Raw genomic sequence first — 26,248 nt, 5'->3', positions numbered from 1 at the left:
AGTCCTATTTTTAATTTTTTGAGGAACTTCCATAATGCCAACTGACATTCCATAGACGCTGACACTTTAGCATGGGGGCAATTGGAGTTTCCAGGACGGTTTCTCACAATTGCAGGAATGGTTATTTCTCTTGGGGAAAGGGCAAGAGAGAATTAAGGGAAAATGAAAAATGTAGGTAACGCACAACACCCCAGAAGGCCACAGTCAACTTTGGTCCCATCCACAGGGCTGCAGTTTTCCTGATCAAGACACGGGTCACTTAGCAGGGAAGCCCACCTCCTTCCAGGTAGCCCATTCGATGTGACCCCCGTTTCTGCTGTGGCCGCCTCTGAGCTAGACGCTGAGCCGGGAGCCCAGGCCTGAGCATTCATTCACTGCCGGGGCAGGTGGGCGGGACGGCACTGCTTAGTCCTCAGGGTGCTGATGCTGCGGCCTTACCCTCCACCCCCGGCCTCCCGCCGGCCTGCGTGCGGCGCCCTGCTACCCGCCTGTCCCTGCCGGAACTGGGCGCGCCCCGCCCCAGGGCCCAGCTTTCGATTCCCCACGGGCCTCCCGCTGCTGCTCGGCCGCGGCCCAGAAACTTGGGGGTGAATGGCGGGCTCGGCGGCGCTCAAGGGGACTCCTGAGGGGTTGGGCCCCGCGGAGCCCGAAGACGCGCGCGGTTGGCTCTGCTCAGAGCACGGCGACCGCGTGGTTGAGCTCTTCTGTCGCCGCTGCCGCCGCTGCGTGTGCGCGCTTTGCCCGGTGCTGGGCTCGCACCGCGGCCACCCGGTCGTTTTGGCGCTGGACGAGGCGGCGCGCGTGCAGGTGGGGACGCTGGGGCGCGAGCCCCGCAGGAACGGGCGGGGAGGGGCGTGCCGGGTCCCGCTGGCAGTTCCCGGTTGGGACCAGGACCGGCGAGGCGGCCCGGGGACCATCTTGGCGGCCGACCTGTTGTTCAGAAAGAGAGACTGAGGAAGGGCAACGGCGAGCCAAGGCCATCATTTAAGCATCAGAAGAGGTGGGTTTGAGAGTAAGAACTTGGGCGCCCGGCTGGCCGGGTATCCTGGACCTCATCCACCACGGGGGGGTTTCCACCCCACGGCCTTTGGACCTAAAGAAAAGCTGCCTTTAACAAAGATGAAAAGATCCCTCCCGCTTAGAAAACAAATGTGTTTCAGGAAAGCCACACCCACGCCTCCTCTGGTTTTCCCTCCTGGAGTTCCTGGGAGGGGCTGTGGACCCCCATGGCCCTGGGATTGGCCTCAACGGCCGTTCTGCCCAACCCCGCCCCTCCCCCTGCCTACCTGGTCCATACCACGCTCCTAACAGTCAGTTGGGAGCTAGGTCAACCGCTTCACCGACAAAAAGAGGCTTCTGGAGGCAGAGGCTGGGTCTTGAACCCAGGACTGCTCCCCACGGGCCCAGTCTCACTTTGGAGCTCTCATCCATGCTTAATCCTAATAGTGGAAGGGGCTCTGGACTCTTGTTCCAGCCCAGTAGCCAACTTGTCCAGTGACTGGCCAAACCCCAGCAAAGCCCTCTGGGCTAGACGGTGCTCCCCTCACAGATCTGATTCTACCACTTCTACCTTCAGGAAGCCTCCTGTGATTAATCCAGCCCTACAGCCATTCCCTGCACTTGACTTAGCCATTGAGACTTTGAAGCTCCAAGATGAGAATGGGCCACCTTGGGCTAATCTAGCAGGTGGAGCCCAGGATTCAAAGCTTTCCTGTGCCTCCAAGATCTTTTTCTTATCTATAAAATAGTTAAGAATAACAATAGTTCCTCAAATTGTTGTTTTCAGAGTTAACAAGGCTGCTTTCAGAGATAGATCTTCTAATATGTAGGTCCACCTACCTCTTTTGCATCTACACACCCATCCACGCACCCATTCATTCCTTAGACATCCGTTCAGCTTATACCTGTGCCATGAGTCAAGGAACAGACCAATTCTTCCCTGACCTGGAGGCGTTCCTTGGCTAGTAGGGGAAGAACAAACAAGAGACAACACAGTATGATAAGTATGGTAATTGGGGAGCCTGAGGCAGTGGTCAGTGGGAGCCAAAGAGAAGAAATATGAACCAGGGACAGGAAGCCCAGGAAGAGTTCCTGGGTGAGGAGGTGGGGGTGCCATTGAAACTGGCCATGAAGAGTAAGTGGGGCTTCACCAAGCACCTAGACAGGAGAGGCACCCTGTGACTGGAGGGCCCAAGCACCAGGATGCCACGTTATCCTTGGCTAACAGACAGGAGCTTGACTAGAAGATTTAAGGAGGGAGAGGGGGGCAGGGAGGATGTGCTCCTGGAAGGTGGAAGGTGAGGCTATGGCTTATCCTTGGGTTACTATTGTGTTCCCACCCCACACCGCTCACTCCCAATCCCCCACATAAGCTACACCTTCTGAGCATTTTGTGTGCCAGGTACTATACCAAGCACTATTCTTTATAGCAACTCTGTGGGGTTGTCCCCTCCCACACCTTTTTTTTTTGCAGCTGAGGAAACCGAGGCTTAGAAAGGTGAGGCCACTTGTCTAGGTCATGTGGAAGGAGAGCTAGGACTCAGACCTAGGAGGTCCTGTCTGACTCTGGGACTTGGGCTCATATATAGCTTGCTCCAGCTCTCCACTTGAAGCTGGCAGCCCCTGGTAGTTCTGTTCAACTCAGCAAACACTTTAGGGACACCCCCTTGTCCCTGTAGGGGGGCAGGAGCCAAGAATGGAGAAGATCCGCCCTCAGAAAGTTCATAGCTGGTCCAGCAGATGAGTGTAAGGTGAGCCTTAAGAAGGTAAGGTGGAGGTAAGGTCACAGCTGTAGAGGAGATCACAGAGCAGGTCTTTGAAGAAACGGCAGTTGCAAAAAGCAGAGACATGGAAGGGAGTTGGGAGCCACGTAGGTGGGAGAGGGGACCTCTTATACATGCAGGTCTTCTGAACACCAGTCCAGGCCAGAGGACCACAGACCAACCCTAGAGGGAGGTTCCGTGAAGGCAGTTCCTAGAACAGGCCCCGGCACGTAACAGCACTCAAGATTCACTCTAGAAGTGAGTGCCCTTCCGCTGACCCCAAACTGCTTCCCTAAAATTCTGTTAGAGGGCCTGGAAAAGCAGGTCACAAGTAAGACTGTTCTAGAAAGAAGGGAGCACCTCAAGGTTTGGATAATACCTGATGTGGGCCTCTGAGGATCAGAGGGGCCCTAGTTCCAGCTCAGCTTCCAATGTGCCTCATGACTTTGGGCAAGTCGCCATACCTTCTAAGTTTCAGATACCTCCACTGAAAAATATACAGGGGTGAGAGGAGATGACCCCTGGGGTGATTTGTTATCTCAAAAGTGACAACATTAAGACTTTTGTCCTAACTTTTTCACATACAGAAATTCACCCAAGAATGTTTAAAGCATTTGGCAACCAACAAGCAGCAGCAAGTTGGCAACATAACCCAGATAGAAGATGCTGCTGAGAAGCTCAAGGCAAGTGGGGGATTCTTCCTGATCCTAGTCGAGATGTCCACTTCTCCGCTCCAACACAGGGTTCTCCCCAGTATGGAGCCAGGGAAAATGAAAACCAACCTCAAAAGGGGGTTTGGTGGGGCCTGAAGCTTCTGTAATTTAGGGGACACTTTTGGAGAAAAAGAGCACAAAATTAGTTGCAAGACCATGAAGTGGTCATGCTAGGGAGTGGCTTGGGGCTTCTTTTCATTAGCTTTGCAGTCAATCAGCCTCTACCTGGAGCCCTAGCCTTGTCCCGAAATGCCTGACAAAGTGGAGGAATGGCCTTTCTCCCTCCATCGCCAAGGTCATCCTCTTGGACAGACTAGTCCTCCACCCACCGCACCCCAAATTGCCTTAAGCAAAGAAAATGTAAGGAACGTGCAAATCACACTTTCAGTTTCACTGCTGAAACAAAGCAAATAGGTTTAAATATATTTCATGACATGTTCTTCAGGCTTATCCTGTCATAACAATGTTTACTTAAGTTCATACTTCTGTGAGTTTTAAGTAGGAAGTTGGGACTGACGTGATCCTAGCTGCTGTTTTAACTGTGAGAATGGTATTATTGCTCTTTAGGAGCCTTTTAGGTAAACTTGACTAGTCCCTTCCCTTCTCAGCCATAGCTGCTGCCTCCTCAAAGTGAGAGCTGGGGTGGGATGCCCTCCCAAGGCCTGTCTCACTGAGGGCTCTGTGAACCTGGACTGGCTACCACAGTCAGGCAGTGAGACTGGCTCTGACCGTGGGAGTACTTAGCACCCAGACTAGGCCACAGAATTGGTCCCCTGTTTGTCCAGTGTCCATTATCTTTTGAGTGACAGCCTGCCCCAGTTTACTGAGGACAGATGTCTTACACCTGTGGCCCTGGCTTAATTATTAATCACGTCGTCTTCAAGAGCACGGCTCTGGGCTCAGGCAACTGCATCAGTCAAAGACAATATGGGAACTAAAAGTTGGCACACCCAAAGTGATGGGGGAGGTGCTTGGGGATGTTTAGCCCCAAGAACAGGCTCACTGTCTGTAAGTCTCTGAGCAGATATGGTCTGGAGGCTCCCAAGGAAAAAGAATCCATGTGGGAAGTCTTAAGGGGGGCAGGTTTCAGCTTAATCTAAGCAATGGTTTTCTTTGAAGCTTTTCCCAACTTTAGTGTTCTCTAGTGGCTCAGACAGTAAAGAGTTTACCTGCGATGCAGGAGACGCAGGTTCAATCCCTGGGTTGGGAAGATCCCCTGGAGAAGGGAATGGCAACCCACTCCAGTCTTCTTGCCTGGAAAATCCCATGGATGGAGGAGCCTGGCAAGCCCCAGTCCATTGGGTCACAAAGAGTTGGACACAACTGAGCGATTAACACACTCACTCACCCAACTTAAACTTTATTTTGAAGTAATTACAGATTTATGGGAAGTTGGAAAAGTAGTGCATGACCCTGGGTAGATGACAAGATTCCTTGCCCCTTCCCCAGGCCAGTGAATAGACTTTTACTGGTGCCTGGTTCATGGATGGAGCGGCCCTCTGTGAATCTGGTTTGATTCGGGTCAGATGGCCCTGTTCCCACTCCCAACTGGAATGATGCCAGGTGCCCAGAGCACCCTCCTAGATGACCCAGGCTCCGGCATGGTGTGGCTCTCTCACGCCTCTCCATCTCCATGCCACCCAGGTCACTCAGCTCAGCTCCTTCCTGTGGTTCTGACACCAAGTTCCTTCTTTGTTTTGGGGACCTGGGGATTTCCTTTTTGTTGTTTGTTTGACTGTGGGTTTTTGTTTTTTTTTTAAGCTGGTCATGTAACTTAAAAATTTGCTCAGCATTTCCATGTGTTTGAAAGTAGTAGGAAGGAAGATTTCCAATGTCTGCTCCTTCTCCCTTTTTTGACTAAACTATGTCATTTTGGGCTTCCCTGGTAGCTCAGCTGGTAAAGAATCCGCCTGCAATTCAGGAGACCCTGGTTCAATTCCTGGATTTGGAAGATCCCCTGGAGAAAGGGATAGGCTACCTACTCCAGTATTCTTGGGCTTCCCTGGTGGCTTAGACAGGAGGGCTGCAGCCCATGGGGTCACAAAGAGTCGGACACAACTGAGCAACTAAGCACAGCATATATGTCATTATGGGGGTAGGGTGCTGTGGTTGTTTTTTAAGACCCTAACCCTTTCCTATGTCATTAAAAGTTGTTTATCAGTGTTGGTATTAGAGGCTGTATGTGCCATTATATGGCTTCATGGTTTCACGATTCATGAAACCATTTTCCTAATGTTGAACATTTAGATCCCTTCCAGTTTTTCACTCAGGTGAAACAACACTGCAGTGGTATTTGGCATCTTGATTTATTTCCTTTGGAACACATTCCTAGCGTGAGTCACCTGGCTCAACAGGCACAGACGTTTGTGAGGACTTGGGTGCGTTGTGCCAAACTTCAGCAGGCGCGCACAGGCCTAGTTGTGGCAGAGAGGTCTGGGGCAACCATGCTCTCCATCCTTGCTTTCTCAGAGGCAGTACTAGGGCAAAGATCATCTGCCTGGAAATTAACCCATGAAACAGCTTGGTAAACAAATTAAAACCAATAACGTTCATAATTGGCCAAAGTCTACTGTTCAGAAGCCAACAACGGGGCCTACCCAACCATGCCTTTCCAGAGAGCAATCAAGAAGGGCTTGATCTTTAGTCCCCTCCCAATACCCTTTAAATGATTTTTCCTTAATAGGCTCTTTGCTTCCCCATCACAGCTCTTCAGGGGGCTGATATATCCAGGTGTAGGGAAAATCAACATTTGCCTGATGCCCTAACTTTTTACTCAAACTGGGATAAGATGACCATTTTTCAGAGTGGTTATAGTCTTCAGTCCTGGGTGTTCATAGGAAGGACTGATGTTGAAGCTGAAACTCCAATACTTTGGCCACCTCATACGAAGGGTTGACTCATTGGAAAAGACCCTAAAGCTGGGTAGGATTGGGGGCAGGAGGAGAAGGGGACGACAGAGGATGAGATGGTTGGATGGCATCACCGACTTGATGGACATGGGTTTGGGTAGACTCCAAGAGTTGGTGATGGACAGAGAGGCCTGGTGTGCTGCAATTCATGGGGTCGCAAAGAGTCGGACACGACTGAGTGACTGAACTGAACTGATAGTCTTCTTTCAAATCTTCCAAATTTTCTACAGTGAGCTTTTGATACCTTTGTAAATGACAACAAAAAAGTATATAAATACACAGTGTATCTAATCCTCCTGCCAAGCAGGAGACTTGGATTTGACACCTGGGTTGGGAATATCTCCTGGAGAAGGAAATGGCAACCCACTCCAGTGTTCTTGCCTGGGAAATCCATGGACAGAGGAGCCTGGCGGGCTACAGTCCATGGGGTCGCAAAGAGTCAGACACGACTTAGCGACTAAACAACAATATATATAATATATATATAGTATATTGTTTCACTTTGAACTGATGTGGCCCAAACCAGTGTACTTCCTTGTTTCATTGCCAGAATTCTCTCAATCTTTTTTTGTTTTAAACCATATTGCATAATCAGTCTCAGGTTGCTTATACCTTAAATTTTCTATGTTGAGATTTACAACAATGTGTAGTGTCATTAAGCATATTTTGTATATTCTTCTTTAAAAAGTGAATCTGTAGAAACTGCTTGGAGTACAGGTTTGTTGGGAGAACATATTTGCTCTCAGTTTCTAGAAAAAGGTCCTCCATGTACATACGTTGCCTCCAAAATGTGTTGATAAATCAAGGGTTTAGAACACATTTTCTTTCCTTCACTTAGTCATTCAACAAAGATGTACTTTCCAGGGTTGCTGACTCATAGAAACCATGTTGTAGACTAATTCCCAAGGTAGCCAAAAACCGTTTAATCTCTATGGCATGTGGTGGTATGAGTTAGACTCAGAGCCTGACCACTGCGTAGAACATTGTATGGGAAACACAGACTTTGGGAACTCATCCCCTAGATCCTAACAAACCACACATTCTTGCCCAACTAAGGAGAGAACATGGCACCACAGGGGACCCTGCTTGGCACCACAGGGGAGCCTGCTCACCCCCACGCCTGCCTGGATACAAAAGATCTTCCTGCTTGTGGGTTGTATAAATGTTTGGTCTGAGGAAAGATACTGACCTAATTTTTTTATGATTTTAGTTTTTAATTGCACTAGTAATACATAAACACAGCTCAGTTTTAAAAATTTAAATAGTGTATTAGAATAGAGCGTAGAACTTTAGAAAGTACAACATGAGAATCCCTCTTGACCATCTCCCCAATCCCACACCTCTCCCCAAACATGACCAGACAGATATTTTATTTATTTATTTTTTTTGTGTGGTTTTTTTTTTTTAATAAAGGTTTATTTTTATTTTATTTTATTTTTTATTTATTTTTTTTCAAAGTAATATTTTATTTTTTTTTCTTTTTTTTTATTTTATAAATTTATTTATTTTAGTTGGGGGCTAAGTACTTTACAATATTGTAATAGTTTTTGCCATACATTGACATGAATCAGCCGTAGGTTTACATGTGTTCCCCTTCCTGGACCCCCCACCCACCTCCCTCCCCATCCCATCCCTCTGGGTCATCCCATTGCCCCGGCCCTGAGCCCTTGTCTCATGCATCGAGCACGGAATGGTGTTCTGTTTCACATATGATAATATACATGTTTCAATGCTATTGTCCCAGAATGTCCCACCCTCACCTTCTCCCTCAGAGTCCATAAAATTGTTCCATGCATCTGTGTCTCTTATTCTGTCTCGCATATAGGGTTATCGTTACCATCTTTCAAATTCCATATATATGCATTAGTATACTGTATTGTTGTTTTTCTTTCTGGCTTACTTCACTCTGTATAATGGGCTCCAGTTTCATCCATCTCAGTAGAACAGATTCAAATGTATTTTTTTTAATGGCTGAGTAATATTCCATTGTGTATATGTACCACAGCTTCCTTATCCATTCGTCTGCTGATGGACATCTAGGTTGCTTCCATGTCCTGGCTATTGTAAACAGTGCTGCGATGAACATTGGGGTACACGCGTCTCTTTCAATTCTGGTTTCCTCGGTGTATATGCCCAGCAGTGGGATTGCTGGGTCATATGGCAGTTCTATTCCCAGTTTTTTAAGGAATCTCCACACTGTTCTCCATAGTGGCTGTACTAGTTTGCATTCCCACCAACAGTGTAAGAGGGTTCCCTTTTCTCCACACCCTCTCCAGCATTTATTGCTTGTAGACTTTTGGATAGCAGCCATTCTGACTGGTGTGAAATGATACCTCATTGTGGTTTTGATTTACATTTCTCTAATAATGAGTGATGTTGAGCATCTTTTCATGTGTTTGTTAGCCATCTGTATGTCTTCTTTGGAGAAATGTCTGTTTAGTTCTTTGGCCCATTTTTTGATTGGGTCGTTTATTTTTCTGGAATTCAGCTGCAGAAGTTGCTTGTATATTTTTGAGATTAATTGTTTGTCTGTTGCTTCATTTGCTATTATTTTCTCCCATTCTGAAGGCTGTCTTTTCACCTTGTTTATAGTTTCCTTTGTTGTGCAAAAGCTTTTAATTTTAATTAGGTCCCATTTGTTTATTTTTGCTTTTATTTCCAATATTCTGGGAGGTGGGACATGGAGGATCCTGCTGTGATTTATGTCGGAGAGTGTTTTGCCTATGTTTTCCTCTAGGAGTTTTATAGTTTCTGGTCTTACGTTTAGATCTTTAATCCATTTTGAGTTTATTTTTGTGTACGGTGTTAGGAAGTGTTCTAGTTTCATTCTTTTACAAGTGGTTGACCAGTTTTCCCAGCACCACTTGTTAAAGAGATTGTCTTTTCTCCATTGTATATTCTTGCCTCCTTTGTCGAAGATAAGGTGTCCGTATGTGCGTGGGTTTATCTCTGGGCTTTCTATTTTGTTCCATTGATCTATATTTCTATCTTTGTGCCAGTACCATACTGTCTTGATGACTGTGGCTTTGTAGTAGAGCCTGAAGTCAGGCAGGTTGATTCCTCCAGTTCCATTCTTCTTCCTCAAGATTGCTTTGGCTATTCGAGGTTTCTTATATTTCCATACAAATTGTGAGATGATTTGTTCTAGTTCTGTGAAAAATATTGCAGACATACAGATGCAGATATCCATATATGGTTTTTATTTTGTGATTTTTTTACATAAATGAGACCATCCTATATGTATTCTGCAGCTTGCCCCTTTTCACATGATGTCTTGAAGAGCTTTCCAGGACAGGATATATAGGTCCACTGCATTCTTTGTATGTGTGTGTGACAAAATACACATAAACATTACCATTTTAACCATTTTTAAGTGTATAATTCAGTGGCATTAATTACATTCAGAGTATTGTACAACCATCAGCACTGTTTTCCAAACTTTTTCGTTACCCTGAACATTAACTCTGTAATCACTAAGCAAGTACTTCCCATTCCCCTCCCACTAGCTCCTGGTAACCTCTAGTCGACCTCCTGTCTCTATGAATTTGCCTATTCTAGATAGTTATGTCAGTGGAATCATACAACATTTGTTCTTCTGTCTCTGGCTTATTTCATTTAGCATCATATCTTCAAGGCTCATCCGAATTATAGCACATATCAGAACACTGAATTCGTTTTAATCACTGGATATTATTTCAGTGTGTGAATGCGGCATAATTTGTACAATGAACATACATATACTTCTCATTCTGAAAATTTTGTCCAACTTTTCTCTGTCACCAATGCTATAGTGAGTGTCTTGTTACACAAATCTCTGTGCACTTGTGAAAACATTTTCTAAGATCAATTCCTGCAAGAGGAGTTGCTACATCAAAGGATTTAAGCATTTAAAATTTCGATGTTATGTCACCCTCTACAAATTCTAATAGATACTACTAGACACTGCCACTCACGGTGTATGTAAGTGCCTATTCCACACACCCTTACAGATTCTTGGTATTATCCGTCAGTTAGCATTTTTCCAGTCTGATGGCCAATATATATATATAGTGCTGCTCACTTCCATGATCTTGATTGTTTGGGATGCTGAGGCACCTCTTCATATGTCTGTTGACACTTGTGTATCGCTGGTCCGTTTTTAAATGGAATGGTTTATTTTGCACTATATGTTATGGACAGTAAGCCTGTGTCGTTTGTCGCCTGTCATGTAGCTTTGTTTACAGTGCCTTACCTCTCGCGAAGAGTTTCTTTCTTCATGTGATCCAACCTGTCATAACTCCCTTTTTGCCATCTGAGTCTTACGGAGGTCCTCTCTTCCCAAATTTTTAAAAATAAAATTGTTCTATATTTCATTTTGATAGGCTTATTATTTTTTAATGTATAGTGCGGACACAACTGAGCGACTTCACTTTCACTTTTCACTTTCATGCATTGGAGAAGGAAATGGCAACACACTCCAGTATTCTTGCCTGGAGAATCCCAGGGACGGGGGAGCCTGGTGGGCTTCCATCTATGGGGTCGCACAGAGTTGGACACGACTGAAGCGACTTAGCAGCAGCAGCCTTATTTTATTTAGAATTGTCTGTTTAGCATTTATTGTGGAAAACCTCAAGCATACATACATGTCATCCAGACATAATTTCATCAGTAAAACTCTGAACATATTTACCTCTATCTATCAGATAAGGACTCATTTTTTAAATCAAGTATCAATTTTAAATACAAAAAAGTATCATTTTAAATCAGGTATCATCATCACACCTATGAAAACTAACAATGGCTCCTTAATATCAACTACCGAACCAGTAGTCACATTCCCAGTTGTTTTATAAATGTCATATTTTGTTGTTTGAATTATGAGTGAATAAAGTTTTCAAAATGCAGTTGATGGATGTATTTCTTAAGCTGATGGTAAACATGCTCCTCTGTCCTCTACGTGTCTTCTAAATTATATCTTTAAGTTAGATCTGGAGGCTTAATCAGATTCAGATTTACATTTTTCACAAGAGTACTTCATAGATGGGGTTCTGTCTGCCTTTATGTTTGTATACAGAATAAAGTAAGTATCTAACAGTTTTATCAGATAGATGATTAATTGCATGCTGTACCAATGCCATTTCTTGAATTATATACAATTATATAATTTATATAATATTAATAAGTACATTATAAACATTAATATATAATTATATATAATTCAACAAACATATATATTTATACTTTTCTAAGCTATTCTTTCTCTTAATCTTTTTGTCTATGCCTAAACCACATAGTTTTAAATCCTGTACCTTTACAGTTCGTTTTGACTTCTCTGGTGGCTCAGACAGTAAAGAGTCTGCCTGCAATGCAGGAGACCCAAGTTCCATCCCTGGGTCAGGAAGATCCCCAGGAGAAGGAAATAACAACCCACTCCAGTATTCTTGCCTGGGAAATCCCATGGATAGAGGAGCCTGATTGGGCTACAAGTCCATGGGGTCGCAAAGAGTCTGACATGACTTACTGATTAAACAACAACAAGGCAGCTCATCCTTAATCAGTCTTTTATTTATTTATTTTTTGGCTATGCCATGAGGCTTGCAGGATCTTAGTTCCCTGACCAGGAATCAAATGCGGTCCTTAGTAGTGAAAACATGGCATCCTAACCATTGGACTGCCAGGGAATTCCTCTTCACTGATCCTTTAAAAAACAGTTCTTGGCTTTTCCTGTGCTTATTCTCTTTCACAATAATTTAACATTTGGTTAATATGCATGTTAAGACTTTGATTGGGATTGTATCCAATTTATACACCAATTTGGAGACAAATGACATTTTTATAGTAATCAATCTTCCCAGACAAGAATATGGTTTTTCTTGCATGCATTTAGATTTTTTTTGTCTTTCCATATAATTTTCTGCTTTTATTTATCTAGGCCTTCACAGTTTTTGTTGGGTTTAATTTTAAATATTTTTCTGTTTTTTCTGCTGCTTTAAAAATGATCTTTATTTCTCCATGCATTTTCCAGTTGGTTATAGCTAGTACTTAGGAAAACTTTTTATAAAAAAGCTAAAGTGCTGAACTCTCTTTTTAGAAGTTATAATAGTTTCTTTTCATGTTGATTATTTTAGATTTCCTGGTTGGCAATTTTATCATCTACAACTGGTTTTGTATTGTTTGTTTGTTTTTTAGGCTCATGCAGAGTCAAGTAAAACCTGGCTGACCGGGAAATTTACTGAACTCAGATTACTACTTGAAGAAGAGGAAGCTCTGGCCAAGAAATTCATTGATAAAAACACACAGCTTGCTCTGCAGGTGTACACGGAGCAAATCAAGTCTTGTGGGGAACAAATTGATGCCATGAATGCTCTGTCCAACAGGGTCTGGACCATCAGTCAAGAAACCAATCCTGTACAGCTGCTGCAGGTAATGCTGGGTTTCTGCTCCACAGTGGACACTGGCTACCATATTTCATCTTGGTTAATGTGGCACTGAACACGGTGTTCACACATTGAGTAAATACACAGAGAATTGCTTTGCCAGCATGTAGACTTCCTTGCCCCCACACAAGTCAGAAAATATACATTATTAGGAAGATAATATACATCTTGGACTAGTTAAATGACATTATCAGCCACCATTTTTGAGGGCCTCTGTGTTCCAAGCACTTTAGGTATCTTAGCTCTAATATTTACTAAGAACTCTGCAAATTGGATATTCTCATCCTATTTTACTAAGGAGAAATTAAGGCTCCAGGAGATGCAGGAACTCATCATCCAAGGTTATACAGCTGGTAGGTGGTAGATCAGGGATCAGGTCTGTCTGAATCTAAAGCCGCAAGACATCGCTGCCCGGTCCTCTGACTATACAGTCTTAATCGAAACATCAAAATCAGGTATCCTTGCAAAATCTACTAAGCAGACTTCAAGAGCTGAGTCACAGTTTGCTCAAAGGGGAGAGAAAGACGGGACTCCTTGGTCACTGGGCTCTGTTGGAGGCTGTTATACTGAAGGAGAGTCTAAAAACTAGTCCTGTGATATTCACTGCTACACTGAGTGAAAGCATGCTGTTGAGGGTGGAGTTCTGTCTTCAGGGAGCCATGGGAGAAACTCTTCTGTCAGTGAAAGTGTAGTTGCTCAGTGTCTGACTCTTTGAGACCCCATGGACTGTAGCCCACCAGGCTCCTCTGTCCATGGGATTCTGCAGGCAAGAATACTGGAGTGGGTTGCCATGCCCTCCTCCAGGGGATCTTCCCACCCCAGGGAGTGAACCCAGGTTTCCTGCACTGCAGACAGATTCTTTACCTTCTGATCCATCAGGCTCCTGTGCACTCACCTGTGCTCTTGGATTGCTTTTCTACTCATCTGACTCTTCCTCTTCTCTTTGGCATAGCTTCTGGGAAACTCAGAGACAAATATGTTTCATATAGCTGGGATAGACTTTGTTCATATAGTTTGTGCCTCATCTCACTGGCTTCCAGCTTACATTCTTATCCTGGTTCTCTCTTGGCTTCACTTTTCTCACTGTAAAGGCAAGTTGTGCAGCATTAGATAACTTTTGTAAGATGCTTTAAAGGTTTGTAGGATGAGGCAGGGTACAACTAAGTAAAGATGGCACTGAGAATAACCACAGATTAGCATGGGCTCTGGCTGCAAAATAAGGCAGTACAAAACTAGTCAAGCCAGTCCCTCGAGGATATTTCCACTCTTATACCTTTATGTGGCCTTGGTCAGTTCAGCCTGTGAATCATTGTCAAATAACAGCAACAGTAGCTAACCTAACAATTTTCTGGGTGAGGTGCTCTTCCAGGTACTTGAGAAGCAAGATGCAGAGGGATACATTTCTTTCTTTCTTTTAAAATGATGATACACTTAAGAATATCTACTGCAAAAGGATGCTTCCATGGAGAAGAATGTTAATCTTTCATCATAGATACAGTTTCAGAGCTTTGTTGTCTTTTTTTTTATTCCCTGTTCCAGAGCTACTGATTTTCATCATTAATTGTTCCTTTTATTTGCTCACTCTTTCATCTAATATACACTGAGCAACGTGATTGCAACAGGCCCCGGCTTCACATTAGGAGCTCTTGGGTGGGGAAACACGCTCAGAAACATTCACAACATAACATAGCTCAAATTAGTAAAGTAAAGGTGTGTCCAAAAAAGTCCAACTCTGTATGGGGAATGAGGGAAGGCTTCCAGGAGGAGGTGACAGTGGAGCTGGTGTGAGAGGATAAGAAGGAGCTCACTGGGTATATACAGAGGGATGGAGCAGAGAGGACATACTAGGCAGAAGGAACCATGTGCCTGCGAGAGCCTGGCAGGCTGGAGAACCACTTGGGTTCAGCCTGGCTGGAGGCAGGGCAGGGTTACAAGAGGGGAGGGGTTGTTAGGAGCTGCAACTGGATAAGGAGGCCAGGGTTAGTTGATGAAGGGTCTTATATGCCTAGTCATGGAGTTTAGACTTTGTCAGGGGAATGTTTAGGACCGAGGAATGACATGGTCAGATCAATGGTTTAGAAAGGTCACTGTGACAGGTTGGAGGATGGACTGGGCATGCAGGACTGAGGCTGGAAGGGAAGCTGGGAGGAGACCACAGGTATCCAGGAGAGAGATGATGGCGGGCTGGACCAGTGAAGGGGCAGTGGGGATGGGGAGAAGTAAGCAGGTTTGAGAGATATGACAGGATTGGTGATTAGGGGAATCCAAGATTATAGCTGGTTTCTGGCTGAGAGATGTGTGGCTATATGGCTGTTCTTTGAGTTTGCAAAGGCAAGAAGTAGATATGCTTGCTTTCATTCATTTATTCCATTATGGACATTTATCAAGAACCTTCTGTGTGCCAGGCCCTATGCTAAATGCTGCACTTTGGGGTTACCAGGTCGTCCCATTTGTCCCTCATTCCCCTTTCCAGCCCCACCCCACCCATCTTCCCTCTTGGTCACCCTCTTGCCACCCAGAGCTGCTCCCTGCCCTCTCTGCTAGAGCTCTGACTCCCTGGCCAGCCCTCTGGGTGTGACCTTAACCCTCTTTCCCCACAAATTCCCTTCTCCCCACCCAGATGAAGACAGGCTCTAGACTTGTAGCTTCCTAGGTAGACAGGGCTTAGAGAGCACCCACAACCCCTCCCAAGGCCCAGCATCCCTCCTGCCAAGTGCTGAGCCACCTTCCTTCCTTCCTGAGGAATCCATCTGCCCCTCCCATCTTGGGCAGCACTGCCAACCAGCCAGGGCCTGCTCACCTCAGGCAATCTGCTATCTTCTAAATCCTTGCCTGGGACAACCCTCCAGAAAGTGCAGACAGGGATCTTAGGTGCAAACAAGAGTATCCTCTGTAACTATTTTAAGCAAGAAAACAGGTTATGAAAGTATTAGGTAGCACACAGGATCTGTAGCAGGGCCAGAAAGTCGGGATAAAGACCAGGCCACAGGAGTGAAGCCAAGGCTATGGCACAGGCTTGCTCCAGTGTAGACCCCACCACTTCTCCCCCGGGCAAGATGTCATGGCTCACACCACTGACCCAGGGCCGCCCCCCGGAACCTCCACCACTGCTGTCCCTGACAGCCACACACCACTGTCACCACCCACCCTCACTTCCACATCCAGAACTTGGAACGGAGATGCTGTGGGTGCAAGGGGGACCAGGACCGTTTTCAAGCTTCTACTTAGCAAAGCCACACTTAACACAGGAAGGGTATTTAAAAGGTACTGTCCAGACAGAAAACAGGACAGCCCCCCACTGTGGTGGGCATGCCCCCTCAGTCAGCTTTCCAGTTGAGCTTCCAGAGTTGTTGGCTTTCATTTTGGGGGACATGGTTTTCTGTTCCCCATTTTGGACATGCCCTAGGAGCACCTCCCCCCAGGAAAACTGGCCCCTCACTGTTTTTGTTCCCCTGTACCTCAGATCAATCCCTGTCACAGTGTCTGTAAAACTTTGGGGTCCCTTTCAAAGTGGTGAGCTAAAGGCAAGGGCAATCAGCCTGCCTCCTCCCTCGGCCCCTAATCCACAGAGTGGACCTCAGTGTACACCAGAGGCAGGGAGAGAAGAACCAACAGCCCCCCAGCACTGGTGGTGGGGGTCTGCTCCTGGGGGCAGGGACTGGGCTGGCAGCAGGTATCAGGGCCAGGTAGGGCCTGTGCTCGCTGGCTGGGTTTGTTCCTGGGCGTGGTGGTGCAGTCTGGAACATGGTCCCAAGCTACCCTGAGCCCCGCGTGCCCTCGCAGGAGTACACAGCCACTGAGCAGCAGATACAGCAGCAGATGAGCCTGGGGGAGCTGTGCCACCCCGTGCCCCACTCATTCGAGCCTGTCAAGAGCTTCTTTAAGGACCTCGTGGAAGCCATGCAGAGCCTGCTGCAGACGCCACTGGATGTCCGCCTTAAGGAAAGTAAGTCACTGTGTGACCAACGTTGGGTCCTTCACTCCCCTGGTGCCATCATTAGGGATGGTGCAGTCATGTCTGACTCATGTCTCTCCCGCACAGAGGCCCAAGGCTGGGCCGAACCCTCCCTGCCAACCTCACCTCCTATGCGTCCAGTCCTGTCTCTCACAGCCGCACTGCTCTACTCCTGCCCCTCAGTCGCTCCCAGGGTTCTGCCTCACCTCAGCTTTGCCTGCACTCAGCTCCCAACTGGATGGACCAACTACCCCTGCCCTCCCAGCTGGACGGACCAACTCCCCCCACCTCCTCTGCCTGGTCAAGACCCACAGCTGCACTTACTTGGGAAGCCCTTCCATGGGCTCCCTTGCTCTCTCAGCCATCTGCCCCTCTGCCCTAGGCCTGCTCCATCTCCTGCCTGTGGGTGTTTGTGAGCTGGATACATGGGCCCTTCTCTGCCTCTCTTAAATGCCTGGAGGGCAAGAACCACTTTGGGTCCATCTCTGAGGTCACCATAGGGCCTGCCACAAAACAGGTGCTCAGAAATATCCATTCCTTCATCTCTGTTATTAGGATTCATTCAAAACAGTTATTGAGCCCCTGTTATGTGCTGGGCACGGCAGGGTACAAAACAGTGATCCTGCCTTTGTGGTGCTCAGTCTTTTAAGGGGAAGACAGTCAACTAATGAATACGTATCAGCAATAAAAAGTGCCTTGAAACAATAATACCGAGTAAGGAGAATAGAGGGTGACCAGGAGAAAGAGCTATTTTCTATGGGGAAGTGGGGAAGGCCTCTTTGAGAAGGGGATGTGGGAGCTGACTTAAGCATGGGCCAGAGAGCTTAGTGGTCACAGGCATGGACTCTGGAGCCAAACTGCCTGGGTTCCTATCCCAGGCCCACCACTTCCTAACCCTGCCATCTTGAAAAGGGCACCTAACTTTTCTATGCCTCTGTTTCTGCATCCATAGAAAGAAGATGATACTATAGTCCCGTCTCATAGAGTTGTTGTAAGGATTAAGTGGGTTCTTACATGTAAAGTGCTCAGAATGGTGCTCAGGCGTAATAAGCACCTGTGAGCACTAGCTATTATTGTTACTGCTGCTGTTAAATCTGGGGAAAAAAATGTCTTCTAGGTAGAGGGGAACGCAAGTGCAAAGGTCCTGAGGCACAAGGCAAGAGTGAGTTTGACTTGCTGGAGGAAAAGCAAAGGGCAGGGGCAGAAGCAGTCAGTTGGAGAAGATGTGGGCACAAGAAGGGAAGAAGAGAGAGAGATACCAAGGAAACTCCAAAGATTTTGAACTGAACAACTAGAAAGAAGTTGTCATATTCTGAGATGAAAAAGAGCACTTAGAATTGGAAGGAACAGCCCTTTTTTCTGTCTGAGTAGCACCATAGGGATCTGCAAGAGCAAGTGCTTGACAAAAGGCAGCAAAAAGGAAGCCAAGAAGAAAGTGAGTGGTTGATTTGTTTTCTAAGAAAGGTTGTGAAAGCAGCAGCTATGTTCCAAATATGAAATTTTGGAAAAACCCTAGTCACAAGAACTCTAGCAACCCAAATTGCATCTGATGGCCTCGAAGGTCACCTTTTGAAGTGAGTCTTGCTGACCTGTAGAATGATGAAGCTGCGTTTAGAGAATTAAAGCTAATTCCCGAAGATGTTAAGGGCAAAAACTGCCTTTCATGGCATGGATCTTATCCATGTCAAAATGATGCTCCATGATCAAAAAATGGCAGACCATGATTGAAGCTCACGTTGATGGCAAGATTATCAATGGTCATTTGCTTCATGTATTCTCTGCACTTTGCTAAAAAGCACAACAAGCAGCACCACCCTATGTGTGTGGTAGACGCCTTCATTATCCCCCGTTTTACAGATGAGGAAGCTGAGGGTCAGAGAGGTTAATTGACTTGCCCTAGGTCACACAGCTGGTAGGAGTTGAGGCAGAATTAAGACAGGCTCTGGTCCCAGGGATTGTGTTCTCTTCCGCTGAGGTCTGTTTCCTCCCAGGCGATCACCCTCATCCGCCTCCAGATGAGGCCATCATTCTCACTATCACAGGTAGTACTGAGAGGTACTGCCTCCCAGGAAGGCTCCAAGGAGATGGGGGTCTTGCAGCACCACTGCCCTTCCAGCATCCTGCCTCACCACCCTACCTGTGAGTTCCACAGACACTGCAGGCTCAGCAGGCTGAAATGAAATCCAGCATCTTCCACCCACTAACCCCCAAACCGCCGCTTCTTGCCTCCAATCTACTCTTCATTCCCCGCTCCCAGGAGAGTCAAGCCTTGGAATTTGTACCACTGCAGTATATTCTGAACCTGGCTCCTTTCCCATCCCTTCTGCCCCAGGTCAGCCCTGAGCCTACCCACAGGATGTCTCTACTCTCACCCTCCTCCATCCATTCCTCATCAGAGGGAGCCTTGGAAATTCTGCTCATGTCTACACTCCTTCAAACACCTTCCTTGGTGCCTCACTTTTTACATAATACTCCAATCACCTGTCTTTGCTCCTGCTATATCCTTGGGAAAGCCTCCCATCCTTTTTCTGGGTGTCCAAACCTTCCCCAAATCTTTAAGGGCCAGCTGAGGTGTTTCCTCCTCCAGGAAGCCTTTGCTGACCCTTCTAAGCCCTGGAGCCCTTTCATGTCTCTTCTTGGATCCAGAGCACTTTCTGCCTTGTGCATGCCAAGCATGCCCATTTCTCTTCTCACTTACCTGACTGAATTGTTAGAGACAGGGATTGTGACCTGGGTTTCCCCTGAACTCTCTTTTACCTGGATGAGTATGACCTTTTACCTGGATGAATATGAAAGGAGTATGACCTTTTACCTGAACTCCCTTTTACCTGGATGAATATGACCTTGCTGAGGGCTCAGCTTTAATTTCCTATTTTCTATCTTTATCCTAGAGTTTGCATGTCTGCCATGAAATTGCCCCCTTTCTTGATCGTTGAATACATGGTTGATTCTCAGCATGGTCCTGGAGCCTGCAGTTTCTTCCCCATGTCCAGGGCTTACTCACACTGGCCTGCCAGTGCTCAATTTGCTTCCGATCTTGGAAAGTGTGTTTCTCTGTAGATCTGAGCCTTGTCCTCGAGTTTTCCTGTTACTGTGAATTTGCATTTCCTACTTAAATTTGCATGCCATTCTTGGGGGAGAGATTATGTGACTCTCCAGTTCTATAATATTTTTAGTAATGTTTTGTAGTTTGTGCTGCTTGCCTAAACGCCAGGCACCGATTTCTCACAATTCATTACAGGTAGGAACTGTCAGCTCTCGGGCTCCTCCTGCGTCCAGCCCGGTTCCTTGTTGAAAACAAGCCCCTCGCCAGAGCGATCACTCTTCTTAAAATGTGAGACCCCAGGGGCGGGGAGAGGGGGAAGAGGGCGGGGTGTAATGGTGGGGAAGGAGGGTCAGTGAAGTAGAGGGGCCTCCCTTTTTTCCTGAGAGACACACCTTTGGTTTTTTCCAACCCTTATTACCAGTTGTTTTTTTTTTAATTCAGAAATAATACATGTTCACTGTAGAAAACTAAATTTTTTAAAAGAAAATCACTCATAAATCACTGAAGAACTTCAGAAATTTTTCTGCTCACCTACCAAGCAGACACGTAGTAGTAGATAACTACTACTATTTGCCCTTTTAATTTTCTTTGGCATATCTATATATACATACAATGATAAATATTTAATACATATATATTTTACAAACATGGTGTCATACTATACATACTGCTTTGCAATCTGCGTTTTCATTTACTGATATATTATGGATATCTTTGTTCCTTAAAAAATTATACAAGTAATGCATGCTTCTTGTAGAGAATTACAAATTACTTATATGAAAAGAAAACAATCACCTCCCCCAGAGACAAATGTTAATATTTTGGCATATGTTCTTTCAGACATTTTAAAAGTACATATGTGTACAGATTTTTTTAAATGGAATCATATTATAGATATTCTTGTGTAATTTAAAAAATTTAATAGTATAGGTTGAACAGTTTCCTATTCCAATAAATACAGATATTATCATTTTTTTTTACAGGATACATGGCATTCCATTGACTATGCCATATTTAAATCAATCTCATACATTATTGGACATTTAGGCTGCTTTACATTTTCATTTCTATAAACAATGCTGCAATAACTATCCATTCCTGTACTTATTTGTTGAATTAATAAGTGATTGAATACACCTTAGCTCATTTCTGGATTATTTTTTTAAGAGTAATTTCTCAAAGTGGAATTACTGGGCATGTATTTTTTTAAACTAATTGTTAACGGGTAAAATACGTAAAAGAATACAAATCAAAGGTGTACAGCTCAATGATTTTAAAAAGTGAACACATTCAATAACTTCCTTCAGACCATGAAATGGAAATTTCCAGCTCCCCAGAACCGTTCTTCATGCCAGTTCACTATCCCCAGAGGGTAACTACTCTCTTGACTTCTAACAATATGGATTACTTTTGCCTGTCCTTGACTTTTGTATAATTAAATCACTCAGACTATACTCTTTTTTTAATTAGTTTATTTTCTATTTTTTGACTTTACAATATTGTATTTGTTTTGCCATACATTGACATGACTCTTGTATCTTCTTCAACAGAACAACATAACATCTGTGAGACTTACCCATATTATTGTGTGTAGCAGTAGTTTGCTGGTTTTCACTGTGGTGTAGTATTCCATCGTGTGAACGTAGCACACCTAGTGCTTATTGATGGACATTATGGGTTGTTTCAGCTTTTGCCTATAATGAATAATATTGCTATGAACATCCTTGTACATATCTTTTGATGCAACTATATGCATTTCTGTTGGATATTTACCCAGGAATAGGAGAAAAGGATGTCCAGTATAACCACTTCTATGCAACATTGTTCTAGATGTCTTGAGGCAAGAAAAAGAAATGTAAGCTATAAGGATAGGAAAAGAGTAAAAAAAGATCATTATTCAAAGGTGACATGATTCTTTACAGGAAATTCAAAATAAGCTATAAATTAGAGTTAACAAATGAATTAGAAAAGCTGCCAGATGTAATGTCAGCATACAAAAATTAATTGTATTGGCAATAAACAATTAGAAAATGAAATGTTAAAAACATTATTTTCAGTAACAGTTTCTAAAAACTTAGGAATAAATCTAACAAAAGATATATAAAACCTCTCTCCAGAAAACTCCAAAATATTACCAAGAAAATTATCTGGTAGTATCTACTAAAGTTGAACATCCACATGCCCTAAGACCTAGACTTTTCTCTTTAACTTCATGTCTCCAAATGTGTATAATGCAACAAGAACTGTAACTGGGAGTTAAAATCACCAGCACTTTTCTGGAGGACAATTTGGCAAAGGCCTTAAAAATGCAATCATCCCCATGGACCCAGCAATTCTTTTAGGAATAGAGCCTAAATATATATAAAGATGTATTCATTAGTGTTTTCGAAAGTCTTCTTAAAAGCTTAAATATTTTTTTAAAGCAGGGGGAAGGTATAGGTTAAATTCTAATTCATCTATACATCAAAATCTTAACGTTGCCATTAAAATGCTCTTATAAAAGAATATTATACGACGTGGTAAAATGTTCATAAATACATCAATACATTTAGAAAACAAATTACCAAGAGTCTGTATGGTATGACACCAATGTTAAGAAAAAAACCATAAAGGGGCAAGTAAAAACACTTGGAAGGACACCCAAGTGTTAAAATATAGGGTTATTTTAAAATTTAAATTAAATTTTTAAATTTAAATTAAATTTTTAGAAAGTGGCAACAAAGTCCGTTGTACAAAATTCAAACTGTACAACAGATGTGCATTAAAATGCTATCTCCTCCCCGTGTTCCCCGATCACCTCCTCACTGGTGATTTGCGTGTATCCAGTTTTCTACCGTGAACAAGCGCAGGACAGCCAGCGCGCGCACTGTCGCTCTCCCGGGGGCGGGGCGGGGCGGGGCGGGGCGGGGCGGGGCGGGGCGGGGCGGGCCCGGGTCACTGGCCCCGCCCCTCAGGCTTGGCCCGGTGTCCCCGCCCTCCGCAGACGCGCGCACGCCCTGTCTGGAGCCGGATACGATGCACGCGCGCTTGCGCCTTTCTGCTGACCGCCTGACAGTGCGCTGCGGCCTCCTCGGCCGCCTGGGACCCACTCCTGCGCTGCGTTTCGACGCGCTGTGGCAGGTGCTGGGCCGCGACTGCTTCGCCGCCGGCCGCCACTACTGGGAAGTGGACGTGCAGGAGGCGGGCGTCGGCTGGTGGGTGGGCGCGGCCTACGGCTCCCTGCGGCGTCACGGGGCCTCGGCCGCCGCCCGCTTGGGCTGCAACCGCCAGTCCTGGTGCCTCAAACGCTATGATCTCGAGTACTGGGCCTTCCACGACGGCCAGCGCAGCCGCCTGCGGCCCCGCTACGACCCTGACCGGCTCGGTGTCTTCCTGGATTACGAGGCCGGCGTCCTGGCCTTCTACGATGTGACAGGCGGCATGAGCCACCTACACACCTTCCGGGCCGCCTTCCAGGAGCCGCTCTACCCGGCCCTGCGGCTCTGGGAAGGGGCCATCAGCATCTCCCGGCTGCCCTAGTAGCCGAGACCCTAGTGACCGCCTTAGGCTCTCCACGGCTCTACTCTCACCGCATCCAGACGGAGCTGGCCTACGACCTCCTCTGTAAGCATTCCCATCCTTTCCCCCACCAGTCCTGCCCTGTGCTTTGTACAGTTCCTCTCCTAGTAGGCGAGTTTCAGACGAGCCCTAAACAGGTCCTCTCCTGCTGCTCTCTCATGCGACCTCGCCACCGCCACCAGGACACCTAAACAGGTCCTCTTCTGCTGCTCTCTCATGCGACCTCGCCACCGCCACCAGGACACTCATACTACACTGCTTTCAGTTCAGGTTCCTGAAAGCACACACCCACACGTGAGCCTTAAGCACCCTGACCACGTCAATGAACATGATCCCCAGCATCAGAGCATTCTTTCTCATATACTACCTACGACTGCCTCACACTTAGTAGGCGCAAGATAATTATGTGAATGAGTGAGAGTCGCTAAGATTTTTCTATCCCTTAATGTCCCTTGGATCTGCTTCCTCCTCTTCACTCTACTTCAGCTTGTCCATGTCACCTCCCTTACCAGCAGCTGCAAGAGGTTCTTACCACCTCCTGGCCTGAACACTTTCCCAAGCTCATTTTCTCCCTTATAGCCAGTGATCTGCCCGTAACCTCAATTTCTTAGAACTATCAAAAGCTTCCCAAGGACTACAATGGGGAGGGGGGCAGGGGAATCACTTTACCCTAGCATTCAAGGCTTTTCTAGTCTGCCCCAAAGTACATACCCTCATCTAGCTCCTACTGCTCTTTTCAGAGACCCTTCCATCAGAGCTGGGTCACATAGTTCCACCTGTATACCCTTGCCTTTGCCGTTTCCCATACAAACACATTTATACAGGAAAGCCCTTTCTTCTTTTTTCCTGTCTTCCCCAGGCTTAACTGCCCCAGGAAGTCTCTCCAAACCACAAGAAATCCACAGTCTAGGACCTGTCTTTCCAATTAGATGGGAAGATTTCTAAGGGCAGCCATGTCCTATGCCCTCCTCACCCTGAAAAATTCAAAAAGTCCCTTCCCTCCAAGGCAGTGAGTCCATGACCACTAGCTAAGTGCTAGTGAATCAGAACAGCTGAGTTGGGAGGGCCTCACAGATCACCCAGCCTGACCTCATTGTACATTTGGGGAGAATAAGGTCGTGAAAGAAAGTTGCCTCAAATCACCCACAGAGATTAAGGACTGGGCCACCCCCTAGCACCCAGCCATGTGTCTCTGGCCCAGCTCTTCCAGCCCAGCTTTCAGCCTGGAAGATTCTACTGCTTATTCATTTCTTAGGGGATGTTGGGAAGAAATCAGATGACTGTTGCTAAGCAACCACAGGCAGTTTTTCCAACTGTCTTGGAATCAAAAGGAGAGGAGCTCACCATGAGTGGGGTTTGGGCAGCTCAGGCATCCCTATTTTCCTCAGGTCCAAAATGTTGCCAAGGAAGTGGGGAGACCCCCTGCTTTCCAGAAAGTAGTGATGTTGTCAATAGAGGTTAAATCAGCAGGACTTCCTAGGGAAGTCAGCTCCTCCAGGAGGGAAGGAAAGGCCTCTTTCTAGGGTCTGTGTCTCGGTTCTGAACATTCAGCATCCCGTTTGTCAAATTCCTTATGTGGTTTTGAAGTTATACTGTCTTAAGTTATCTTCTTAGGTGCTTGGCAAGAGGGCAGTGATAAGATGAGGAAAATGCAAGGCTGAGTCTCCTTCGGGGTTTAAACAGACTCTCAGTGCATTAATTAGTTTGAACCATATAAAATTTCCCATTTCCAGTGGTTTTTTATTTTTATTGTTTTTTACCTAAAAACAGTACTTTCATATGAGGGGGTGTAATACAAGTAGAATACAAGGCAGAAGGAACCTCGAAAGTGGCTTTAGTCCTAACCAAATCATTTACAACTCTAGCTTGGCTAGATGTTTTAAACACTACACTCCAGGAAAAAGGAAATTAATTCTACTGGGGATGGCCCAGAGCTGAATTCTGACAGGCAGAGGGCATTCCTGACAGAGGGAGATGGGTACGCTTGACCCCACATCTCTGTTCATCTCTGCGCACCAAGACTTATTCCCATACTCACAGCCACAGGGTCCAAGTAGAAATCCTTGCTATTTTGCCAGGCACTGTTGAATGCTTTACAACTATTAACTCATTTGATCCTTACATCACCCCTAGGAGAAAGATAGTTTGACAGTTGTACACATGGCAAAACTTAGAGAATGAACAACATGCCTAATGTCTCACAGCTAGTGGAGGGGCTGGGGTCTGTGCCCTTCCACCGTGTTTAGGTGAATGCAGCCAGTCCCTAGCCAGTGCCTACTTGCTCTGGCCCCTCTCTTATGAGGCCTGTGATGCCCTGCTTTTGCCTGGTTACTCTGGGATTGAGTCTACCTTTGGATTACCTTCCGTGGGCTCTGAGAGGAAGTCTTACACCCCGAGGGAGATTTGAGGTTTTGGGATTCATGTATTGTAGCATGAGTCAGAGCTGAACTATGAAGGACAAAAACTGCAGTTTTTGTCCACAATCATTTGTGACCTCAGGCTAGTCACTGTACTTGATGGAAGATCATCTGTAAAGTGGGATTAATGAGCCTACCTACCAGTGCTGTGAGGCTCAAATGAGCCCAGAGGATGTGAACTATCCTGAAAACTACAGTGCTGTACCATGCCAGGACCTGTTAGCATCCCAGTGGGGTTCCTGTTGGGCCTGACTGCTAAGATAGCCGGTACTCCTGCCTGCCATCTGGCAGGTGCAGGAGCCTCCGGCAGCATTCAGCACAGGACTGAGCTTTCTTGGGGTCCAGGTCTGAAACGGTACCCATCACTTACTCTCTTTCAGGCTTGAATTTGTAGAAATTTTTTTTGTTAATAAGAGCAAATTGCTTGCAGATGTGGTTTGTTTTAATAAAACATGAATACCATCCCTTTTAA

At 45.7% G+C, this 26,248-nt stretch overlaps 1 protein-coding gene across 2 annotated transcripts; it reads left to right on the top strand.

The window, feature by feature from the left end:
- Window positions 1-516: 516 nt before the first annotated feature.
- Window positions 517-26,248, top strand: TRIM14 (tripartite motif containing 14). Of its 2 annotated transcripts, XM_081511816.1 has the most exons (6): window positions 517-807; window positions 3,350-3,445; window positions 12,553-12,786; window positions 16,584-16,746; window positions 19,997-20,089; window positions 22,785-26,248. In XM_081511816.1, the coding sequence occupies exons 1-6, from the start codon at window positions 592-594 to the stop codon at window positions 23,318-23,320; spliced, it is 1,338 nt and encodes a 445-aa protein (XP_081367942.1). In that variant the 5' UTR covers window positions 517-591; the 3' UTR covers window positions 23,321-26,248. The 2 variants fall into 2 exon arrangements, with proteins under 2 accessions (XP_081367942.1, XP_081367950.1); XM_081511824.1 differs by lacking the exon at window positions 3,350-3,445.

Source organism: Giraffa tippelskirchi, chromosome 1, assembly GCF_054371585.1.
Source record: "Giraffa tippelskirchi isolate mGirTip1 chromosome 1, T2T-mGirTip1v1.2.pri, whole genome shotgun sequence".
Classification (NCBI taxonomy): domain Eukaryota; kingdom Metazoa; phylum Chordata; class Mammalia; order Artiodactyla; family Giraffidae; genus Giraffa; species Giraffa tippelskirchi.
Note: the sequence above shows the minus strand (reverse complement) of the source record. Positions and strands in the feature narration are given on the sequence as shown.

Excerpts from the sequence above, each read along its gene's own strand:
- TRIM14 (XM_081511816.1), top strand. The coding sequence starts at position 592 with ATGGCGGGCTCGGCGGCGCTCAAGGGGACTCCTGAGGGGTTGGGCCCC. Across the intron at positions 808-3,349 it reads ACGAGGCGGCGCGCGTGCAG|AAATTCACCCAAGAATGTTT; the intron begins GTGGGGACGCTG and ends TTTCACATACAG. Across the intron at positions 12,787-16,583 it reads ATCCTGTACAGCTGCTGCAG|GAGTACACAGCCACTGAGCA; the intron begins GTAATGCTGGGT and ends GTGCCCTCGCAG.